General features: G+C 39.8%; 2 protein-coding genes across 2 annotated transcripts; both read right to left on the bottom strand.

Annotated features, from left to right (window-relative positions):
• Positions 1–1,046: 1,046 nt before the first annotated feature.
• On the bottom strand, positions 1,047–2,921 carry LOC104806472 (protein FATTY ACID EXPORT 4, chloroplastic). Its single transcript, XM_010531396.2, has 4 exons — positions 2,564–2,921; positions 2,386–2,450; positions 1,605–1,692; positions 1,047–1,468 (listed from the first exon to the last, which is right to left on the bottom strand). The coding sequence occupies exons 1-4, from the start codon at positions 2,784–2,786 to the stop codon at positions 1,353–1,355; spliced, it is 492 nt and encodes a 163-aa protein (XP_010529698.1). The 5' UTR covers positions 2,787–2,921; the 3' UTR covers positions 1,047–1,352.
• A 392-nt stretch (positions 2,922–3,313) lies between these two features.
• Positions 3,314–4,765, bottom strand: LOC104807005 (probable receptor-like protein kinase At4g10390). Its single transcript, XM_010532118.2, has 2 exons — positions 4,418–4,765; positions 3,314–4,052 (listed from the first exon to the last, which is right to left on the bottom strand). Exons 1-2 carry the CDS (start codon positions 4,749–4,751, stop codon positions 3,328–3,330), a joined length of 1,059 nt encoding a protein of 352 aa, XP_010530420.1. The 5' UTR covers positions 4,752–4,765; the 3' UTR covers positions 3,314–3,327.
• Positions 4,766–11,196: the final 6,431 nt, after the last annotated feature.

Below are 11,196 nucleotides of genomic sequence, written 5' to 3'. Positions count from 1 at the left end.
TGCTTCCAAACGCCAACAAAGGACCCTTCACGTCTTCCCATGCACCGCACGAGATTAACCTTTACTAACAAACCAAATCATGTTTAGTAGAAGATTAAACATATATATATATATATACATATATATGTACCAAAATCAATATCGTATTGGCGACGTATAGAACGTAATTATAAGAAGAACGATGATTTACTCGTAGGGGTGAGAACAAGATCATCCATTACCATCCAACGCCGTTAGACTTTACCAAATATTGAGAGATTTGATTATCGTACCACGACTGCATGTAATTTTTTGGATAGTCTGTTATTTATATATATAGCGATTTTGGAAATTTTATTATGAACAATATTATTTATTATTTATGGGAGATTTGTTTAATATCGTTTACTAGGAGTATTAAAAAAAAGTAAATATAGAAAAAAGTCTACTGATTTTTTTTTTTTTTTGGCAAAATCTATTTCCAGCCACACACATATACTCACGTTTGAATAAAAAAGAATTAGGGTTTAAGAAATTATTTGTGTTTTTTTTTATTTACATTTGGGGGTTTAAGATCGAATGTAAACAAATAGAAACACGGGCGTTCGTGTAATTGGCTCCCACGAGTACACAAACCAGACACGAAAACCGCAACTTTTCTGATTAAATCAATTTGATTTCTCCTTTTCATTTTCTGCCACAAGAGAATGTTTCATCAAATGTGCATATGATATGATAGGATATGATGATGCATGAAAGTGAGGCCTAGCGGGGGGCTTCACTTTATTCACGAGAGGGTTCTCAATGATGATATCAAACCCCAAAATTTCAACGCATATGAAAAGTCCAAAAGGCAAAAAAAAAAAAAAAAGATACAAAGGACAAATTCCTCATAACTATACACAACAAAGTCACTTCAGACATAAATGATGTGGTGACTTGTGTCTTTTGTTCTGTGCCCTCCAAATTGGGCATTCACCTTAAGTCGCATTCATTCACTATCTTTGCTCATATACCACAAAGATTACCAAATTGAAATTATTTATCTTTTTCTTTTCAATTCGAAATGGATAAGCAAATATATTTGACATGAGTTTCTTGTCTTGACATTGGACCAACCTTCCTTAATGTTTGTTTGGAATGTCAACTATTATCACAGTGTCCTCTCCCTTGCATGCCCACAAAGCTCTACAATTATTGGTGGTGTCACAAAAGACAAGCTAACTTATTGGGTTGTGGGCTGCAGATCAAACCCTTGACAAAGGTGCTATCATGTAGTTTACCCTTTTCTCGTACGCATGGGCTTTAAATGGTGTCATGGATGGATGAACAAGCTGCCAAAGACACTTACATCAACTCAGGACCGGTCTGGATCAAGCAGGTAGGCTGTCTTGCATATACGCCATTACAAAGAAAGCCAACATGCCAATGGAGACAAGAAGCAAGGGCCCTGCTGGGACCGGCTTCCGAGTAGATGCCAAACGTAATCCTGCATCCAAGTACCAGAAACGTCATACAAGAACAGCGAGAGCTTGGTGATAATGAATTGAATGTTTTACTCAAACATATAAAAAAGGGCAGTGAATGTCTTACTAAAACACAGGGCTAGAACAAGAAGCTCGTACCGAAAATGGAAGAGAATAGGAGGGCAGAACCCAATCCTATGGCATCACCGAGTGCTCTGGTCTCTGGTTCTTTCATGAGGAAATAGGCCTACATGATTTTCCAGAAATCGAGTGCTAAAGTTAGTGATCGGCTAGGAGGGTGCCCCCAATCCAATTATATCCCCAAGAATGGAGTTTTACGATCACAATATCGGTATGATCATTGCAGAGATTGAACAGGAAAACATGGAGGCTTTCAGTTCAGAAACCCCGATGATCACGCATTCAAATGGAATCTTTGTTAAAAAAAAAAAGAAGCAAAAAACTGGAACCTCATGGAAAGAATCAAGAAGCTTTGAATAATGAGTTGATCATTGCAAGGCCTATACTTTGAGCAACCTTCAGGACATTGTAACCATGGATGAATAAAGCTTAGAAAGCTCAAGCTTTGCCGTATAAGATCACTTATTATTCGTCAAAATCCAAGTGAATCTCACGAACTTGAGCAATATTAATAGAATACTCAAGACACACACACACACACACACTCCTTGATACAGAAAATTCATACATCTAAAAGAGCTAAGGAACACTTATCAAACTGAAACAAAGGCTTCAACCATGTTCGGACAAGTGGTTTCTCTCTAAGATAAAACTATGTTGCGAGCTCATAAGATGAATTCAGCTAATATTCTAACAACAGAACTCAACCATTAATACAATAAACCATATGATTAACATAAACCACAACGAACGAGAAGCTGAAAGATGAAGCGAACATAACAAGAGAGAGAGAAATTACAGATGCCATGAGAACGGAACCGGTCAAGCCCCCGAACAGAGAACCCTTGCTTCCCGATTTGCTATCTTCAATTCCCCACAACAAATTCCATATAAGCGAACAAACAAAAACGACCCAGAATCCAAAATCAGACACAGAAAAGAACAGATCAGTAGTAGTAGTAGTACTAGCAACATACAAGCGAAGAGGCCGCCGCCAAGAAGAAGAGCTCCATAAGCGGCGGGAGCCAACTCCGACAGCTCCGCCTTACAGCACAGACCAAACCCTCTTCTAGTTCTGGGTTTCTCCCACAGCTTCGTACTTACCGACCAATTTCGGCGGCCATCATAGAGAGCCGCTCCAAGCTTAGCATGCTTCGCCGTCGCCGACGGAATCGGTAGCGTTAGCGCCAGAGATGACATTGTCAATGAGATCGCCTCCCGAACTCGCGTTTTCTCCGATTATGCCCAGAGATCACAAATTAACAGAAGCCCATCTCTCGGTTTCGAGAAACGACAATTGGGTTTCACGGGCTCCTTGTTCAGAGCAAACGGGTCAAAAAGGCTTAGCCTTTTTTTTCCAGTGAAACTATTGACTATTGAGACTTGGGGAATTTGAATTCGAGAGGAAAGAGAATGGGACGAATTTTCAGTAAGAAAATGGTTCTTATACAAACTCAAAAGTAAATCAGCAGTAAGCCAAAGTAAACCGGAAACCAACATTAAACCAAGAAAATGGTTTTTAATACATTATTCAACTATACAGCTTCCACTTGAATCTTTGAATCACTAACTAAACATGCAGAAACCTCAAAGACGTCCAGATCTTTGTCCTCGTCTAAATCCTTCAGACACCAGACAAGATCTGACTGCAACATGATCTATCATTTTCTTCTTTCTTCTTACTGAAATATGTGTGTGTGTGTGTAACAGAAAGCTAATCCCTACAACATCAACCCATCGATTATGCATCTTTTACCTCCTTACCACAACCGAGGAACGAGAGAGAAGGGACGTTCCTGACAAGATTCTTCACCACTTGAGAAGCCGAAGGCCTGAGAGAAGGTGAACTATGAAGACACAAGGCGGCCACAACGAGCATTGCCTTAACCTCTTCAATGTCAAGACTGTCTCTTGACAACCTCGGATCCAAGAACTCTTTCACCTTCTCTTCTGCAATGTCCGAACCCAAATCAAGAATCTCATGAATCAACGGCCTGGCCTTATGCACCAACATGAGTCCTTTCTCCGCACAAAAGGCTTCGTTTCCCGACACCAACTCAAGAACCACCACCCCGAACCCATACATATCCATTTTCTTCGATGCAACCCCGGTTCTCAAGTAATGTGGGTCTGTATAACCTGGAGAACCAATCATCATAACTTGTTTAGACCTCGGTGACATTGTTGGAGGAGGAGGCTGAACCATTGACGAAAACCCGACTTTGGCTGACCCGAAATCGCAGAGCTTGCAGTTGAAGCGTTCGTCTAAAAGGATGTTCGAGGACTTGATATCACCGTGCACGATTGGCGGGCTGCATTTTTCGTGCATGTGTTCTATAGCTTGAGCCAGCTGAAAAGCAATGGAGGTTCGGTTTCTCCATGGCAAGACTTGTTTACTGTTGCAGCTGAGCTTTTCTTGGAGGTTTCCATTAGGAAGGTATTCGAGCAGAAGAGCGCCGTTTTCTTCTGTTAAGACGAGAAGCCAAGAACATCGGTTTCGGGTTTTCCCAGACAACAAAAGGACAAGAATCAGTTAACTAAGGACTTCAGATCTAATTCCATTTGTTTTATTGCAACCAAATCTACAACACAACATCTACAAATGGATATCCAAATCCACATGATTCATTGATGATGTGAAGAAAGGTACTCACTCTACGAGTATCTTGCTGAATAATTAGGTGAAAAAGTTCTCCCATTGCTTCTACTTGAAGCAAAGTAGTGAAGATGATATGAGAATAACAATCGATTGAACTTATTACCTAAGAACCCTAATGGATTTGGAGGTAAACTCAATCAAAATTCGAATAAAGAACCCGAAATTCGCATACCCGAATCATCAAAGTAACCAAGGAGCTTGACAATGTTGGGATGATGAAGTCGAAGCAAGACACCGAGCTCCACTCTGAAAACCTGATAGAGCCGATGGCTTCCGACATGAACCTTGAGAGCCGCTTTGTCCGAACCAGGCAAACGAGACATGTAAACGCTGCTGTATCCACCCGAACCGATCAACCGGACAAAATTCGATGTCAATGATTCAATTTCCTCCCAACTGTAACTCTTCACACCCGAATCAACACACCCAACTCGGCCCACTGGCTCGGCCGTCGTCGTCTTCCTGACCGAGTCACCGAACCGGACACAGCTCAAGAAACAGGCCATGGAATCAGAGAAGAGAAACGGTCAGTGGATGCTAATGGTGAAGAAGGGTTTTCTGGGAAACAAAAGGGCGTGTAACTGCCGCCAAGAACATGGAGACGGGATAATGAGATCTCTGGTTTGGGTTTTCAGTGGAGATTACTAAATTGCAATAAAAGAAGAAGAAGGCATTGGATTGGGGAATATTACTCAAATAACCCACTTGGGTCGCAGCAATTTCAGTGTACACCACCGAAAAAAAAAAAAAAATTTGCGACCTTATTACGACTAATATATAACTAATATACAACTTATTACGACTAATAAACTACTCTTATTTTAGTTGTATATTAGTTATATATTAGTCGTAATAAGGTCGCAAATTTTATTTTTTTTTTCGGTGGTGTACACTGAAATTGTTGCGACCCAAGTGGGTTATTAGGGTTAAAACCCCATTGGATTGAGAAGGTAGAATTTGACCGCTTCTCATTTCGGTGAAGCCTCATTGGAAACTGCTTTTTCGGAGAATGAGATCTCTCCGTACTGACCACATCTCGGTTTGGTTCTTCCTATTTATTATTACTTTTTTTTTTTGTATTGTTTCATTTGTGTTTTGTTTGGTTTCTCCCTCTCTCTCTCTCTTTTATCAATTTGCTCCCTGGTTAATACTTAATATGGTATCAGAGGGAACCCTTCCTCTGCCATCCATTTATTTTTCTCTTCTTCTTTTCTCTGTTTCTTAGCCTTCATCCATGGCTACTAAAACTTCGTCTGCTGCTGAAACGACCATCCCTGACCCTCTTGTTTATTCTCCTTCATCTCTGTATCCTTATGCTAATCCTCTCTATTTACATCCTGCTGATTCTTCGAGTATTTCCTTGGTCACTGATAAACTGGTGAATGAATCAAACTATAATTTCTGGGCGACGTCTTTCATCCAGATCCTCACGGCCAAAAACAAGCTTGGGTTTATCCATGGTACTATCCCTCAACCTCCTGAAACTCACTCTGATTATGGTTCTTGGTTACGATGTAACGCAATGGTGAGTGCTTGGATAAATAACTCGGTTGAACCTGACTTGAAATCAATGGTTATGTATATTGAAAATGCACATCTGAAGTGGACCACTCTTGAGACTCAGTTCAAGCATAAAAATACGTCTAAGATCTTTAATATAGAACAGAAGATTGAATCATTGCAGCAAGGATCTCTTGACCTGAATAACTTTTTTTACAAAGTTGAACTCCCCTCTGGAAAGAACTGAAGATGCATGCATGACCCTATACCCGTTTGTGTTTGTGGTCATTGCACCTGTGATTCGAAAAATCGTCTTCAGGAGTATTGTGATAAGAAGAATGTGGTTAAGTTCCTGATGAAGCTCTCTGAATTTTTTAACCCGGCTCGAAGACAAATCTTATTGATGGACCCGCTTCCTTCTATTCGAAAGGTTTATAATATGATTGCCCAAGAGGAGCACCAACGCATTACCATACCCTCTCCCTCTGATTTTGTTGCCTTCTAAGCTACTGCCCCCTCTTTTAAACCTAGATCCTCTTTTTCTTCCAAGCCTAGACCATTTTGTTCTCACTGTGGGATCTCGGGACATACAGTTGCTCGTTGTTTTAAAATTCATGGATACCCACCCTCTAATCGTTCTTCTCCGTCTCATAAACCTGGTCTTTTACCTAAACCCCGCCCTTATCTCACTGAGACAAACCGCGCTCCTATAAACATGGTTACATCTGATATTTCTGGGAATTCCATGTTGTCGGCGTCAGATTCTTCTATACAATACTCTCTGGAGCAAGCTCAAGCGCTGTTTGATCATTTACAGTCTCATCTTAAGGGGTTAAGCTCTCTTGCTTCTGATTCCAAAGTTGCAGCCCCAACCACTCAGCCTACCACATCAGGTACCAATTTCATTCTGTCTTCTTTACCTTTCCCTATTTTGCCTGCTCATTCTTTTTGGATTCTGGACACGGGAGCTAGTTGCCATATCTGCTGTGACAAACGTATGTTCTCTAATCTTCGTCATATTTCCCCGGTCTTCATTACATTACCGACTGGTTCTACCATCACTGTTGACCAATCTGGTACTGTAATTTTATCTCCTGATCTCAGACTTTATTCGGTTCTATTTGTACCTTCATTTCATTTTAATCTCTTGAGTATCAGTGCTCTGACAAAATCCTCTTCTTTTGTTGTCTCTTTTACTCATGATTCATATATCATTCAGGATCCTACTCGGGCCTTGATGATTGGGAGGGGTAGACAAAGCCACAATTTATATCTTCTCGAGCTACAGAGTGACCAATTTTCTTCCTCTGTCATTCCTTCTACCCTCTGTACTGCTCTATCAGCATCTGCTTCTTTCGATCTTTGGCACACTCGCCTCGGTCATCCATCATCCTATCGAGTCCAAGCTCTTGGTTCTTCTTCACAACTTCAGTTTCATCCTTCCTCAGTGTCATCTACTTGTTGCCATGTTTGCCCTCTTGCCAAACAGAGGAGACACCCGTTCCCGGTTTCGGGCAAACTTTCTTACGAGCCTTTTTCTCTTGTTCATCTTGACATTTGGGGGCCTTTTCATATTTCTTCTCTTTCTGGACATCGTTACTTTTTAACAATCGTAGATGATTGTACTAGACTTACTTGGGTATATCTTTTACGGAATAAGAATGATGTTCAATCTTGTTTTCTTGAGTTCTTTATCCATATTTCCACTCAATATGGCAAACTCATTAAGGCATTTCGTTCTGATAATGCGAAAGAACTCTCGTTCCCTTCTCTTGTCTCTAAGCATGGTCTCATTCATTATCGGTCTTGCCCATATACTCCTCAACAAAACTCGGTTGTTGAGAGGAAACATCAACACATACTAAATGTCGCCCGTTCCCTCCTGTTTCAGTCAAATATTCCTCTGGTTTATTAGACAGAATGCATTCTCACGACAGTCTATCTAATAAATCGGATTCCAACACCAGTTTTAAAGGATAAGTCTCCTTATGAGGCTCTTCTGAAAACAAAGCCTTTTTATTCTCATCTGAAATCTTTTGGTTGCCTTTGTTATGTGTCTACGCATGCCAAGGACCGCCATACGTTTTCACCAAGGGCTGTACCACATGTTTTTTTGGGATACCCAGCAAGTATTAAAGGTTACAAGGTTCTCAATCTTGAGACCAATGTTGTATCAATCTCCCGAAATGTTGTGTGTAATGAGACTGTTTTTCCTTTTGCCTCAAAGTCTTTATCTCGGCCTTCCATTGAGTTTTTTCCTTCCACACCTTCTTCTTATCAATATTATGATAATTCACCTCTTCCCATTTCGGCTCCCCCATTATTCCTTCTGATCAGATCATCGATTCTGTTTCTGATCCAGTTCAGATTTCAGTTTCTGATGACATTCCTTCTGCGTCTTCTTCCTCTTTTCCTCAGATAGACAACACTCGTAAGTCACAGCGGATAACAAAGGCTCCCAGTTACCTATCATAATATCATTGTTATCACCTATTACATCACTCACCACCCACATCTTTACCATCTGTTTTTTATCCATTCTCTCCTTTTCTTTCTTATTCTAAACTTAGCCAGCCATTTCGACATTTTTCCCTTTCCATTCTCTCCATACCTGAACCAAAAACCTATACCCAGGCTGCTTCTTCAGAACATTGGCAGAAAGCTATGCACCTTGAACTAGACACTCTGAATCGAACACAAACTTGGGAGATATGCTCGTTACCTCCAGGCAAGATTCCCATTGGCTGCAAATGGGTCTATAAGGTCAAGTATAAAGCTGATGGCAGTATTGATAAGTATAAAGCAAGGTTAGTTGCTAAAGGATACTTGCAACAAGAGGGAATTGATTTCTTAGACACTTTTAGCCCGGTTGCTAAATTAACTACGGTAAGAATTATTCTAGCTCTTGCTGCTTCTCGGAATCGGTCATTGCATCAGATGGATGTCTCCAACGCCTTTTTGAATGGAGATTTGAATGAAGAATTGTACATGAAGTTGCCACCAGGTTACTGTGACATCCAGGGGGAGAAAGTTCAAGCAGGTGCTGTATGTCGTCTGAAAAAGTCCATTTACGGGCTACGTCAGGCTTCTCGACAGTGGAATATTAAACTGTCTGAGACTCTGGTTTTAGGAGGCTTTTCACAATCTCAAGCTGATAATTCACTTTTCTATCGACATCACAACTCCATGTTTGTCGTCGTGCTGGTATATGTTGATGATCTGTTGATCACTGGTAACTGTGATTCTTTTATCAGTGACACCAAGACATTTCTTTGTGAGCATTTTCTGTTGAAAGACCTGGGCACTTTGCGTTATTTTTTGGGTCTTAAAATTGCGAGATCAAGACAAGGGATTCATGTGTGCCAACGGAAATATGCTTTGGAGCTCCTAGAGGATTTTGGTATGTTGGCTTGTAAACCCAGTTTGTCTCCTATGGATCCAAAGGTGAAATTGCATTCTGACTCAGGGTTTCCTCTTCCTGAGCCAACTCTATACCGGAAAGTGCTTGGAAAATTGATTTATCTCTCAGTCACGAGACCTGACATATCATTTGTTATACAAAAGTTAAGTCAATTTTTGTCAGATCCTAAGATAGAGCATCTCGCTGCTGCTTATCGTCTTTTGCGTTATATTAAATCGGCTCCAGCACAAGGATTATTCTATTTAGCGGACTCTGTTATTCGGCTCAGTGGTTACACAGACGCAGATAGGGCGTCTTGTTCCGATAGGCGTAGATCAATTACAGGGTTTTGTGTGTTTTTGGGGATCTCTTTGATTAGCTGGAAATCAAAGAAACAAAGAACATTGTCACGTAGCAGTGCAGAGTCAGAATATAGAGCAATGGCGCATGCAACATCGAAACTGATTTGGATTTCTGGGCTTCTTCGTGAGCTACAGGTTCTGATTCCGGAACGTGTTACTTTATTTTGTGACAGTAAATCCGTCATTCACATTGCTAATAACCCTGTTTACCATGAGTGCACCAAACATATAGAGATTGACTGTCATTTCGTCAGGGAACATCTGAAATCTGGGTTCTTGAAGCCTCTGCATATTCATTCGAAGGACCAGATTGTTGACATTTTCACAAGACCAGTGGCGGGTGATTTGTTTCGACATTTACTTCACAAGATGGGGACTTCCAATCTCCATTCCCCATCTTGAGGGGGAGTATCACAATTCAAATACCAGAACAATATAGGTTTCAATGCTTCATTTCCAATGCTCTATTTATGAAGACTCTGATACACAGAAAAGGTCTTGATTCCGGTTAAGATGGTTGAAGGTTGTTGCTGGTTTATGGAGCTGATCTGTAATTTTAGCAGATAGAATTATACGTCATTCATTCTTTGGGTTTGTTAAGAGTTTGTTATTTTTCATTCTTGTATAAATAGGAGTGTACAGATTATGAATGGAATCAAGGAGAAAATTTCTTCAGAAACGATTTCTCTCTCTCTGTCTCTTTTATCAATTTGCTCCCAGGTTAATAGGTTTTATTTGCATTCAATTTTTAACATTTTACTAATTTAGATTCGGTTCTATTTAAAAAAATATTTTTAAAATTTACAATTATGAGTAGCAGAGTCTGCTTGAGGACAAAGTTCGGCGAATGGGCGGCAAAATCTTGGTGTTGAGATAAGGTCCGAAACCTATTTTTCGATCTGAATCCTGATCTGTGGCGTTTCGTGTGTTTTGGTTGCAAATCGGCGGTAAGAGAACGAAACAGAAGCCATTATGAGGAGAAATCGACGGTAGTCACAGACGGAGGAGCTCAAATCGGCGGCAAGTTCAAGGTAGGGTTTCGGATCTGACTCGTTTGAGCTACTCAGCCGAGTTCAGAGTCTAAGAGGTGAGTTTTTCACGTGTTTGCATTCGGTCTGTATATATTTTCTAATAAATGCTCAACACAAATAAGGTTGAAATGGAAAATGCAATATATGTGTATAGTTTTAAAGCAATATAGATTTGTCCTTTTGTGTCATAGATTCTATTATTTCCATTCTTTTTTATGATTTTTATATCACAATTATAAAAGAATGGAATCAACCTTCTAAGAAAAATATTCAAAATTTTCAATGCACACTTTATGGATTTCTTTTCTTGTTCCTTTTTAGGATTCTCATGTTTCAACTCTAAAGGAATGGAATCAACTTTCTAAAGAAAATATTCAAAAGTTTCAATACATACTCTATAGATTTCTTTTTTTCTTCTTCTTTATGATTTTCATGTTGCAACTCTAAAAGAATAGAATCAACCTTCCAAGGAAAATATTCAAAAGTTTAAATTTCAAGAATAATAAAACATAGGACAAATGGATAAAATAACATAGGACAAATGGATAAAATCATCCTATTATGGAAGTTATTTCTATGCAAGCTTAAGAAGTCTATAAAATAACACAAAACTCAAACATATCACTCAGAGTTTTCATTGAATTAAAACATAAGAATG

The sequence above is a fragment of the Tarenaya hassleriana genome, unplaced genomic scaffold, assembly GCF_000463585.1.
Source record: "Tarenaya hassleriana unplaced genomic scaffold, ASM46358v1 Cleome12, whole genome shotgun sequence".
NCBI lineage: Eukaryota > Viridiplantae > Streptophyta > Magnoliopsida > Brassicales > Cleomaceae > Tarenaya > Tarenaya hassleriana.
Note: the sequence above shows the minus strand (reverse complement) of the source record. Positions and strands in the feature narration are given on the sequence as shown.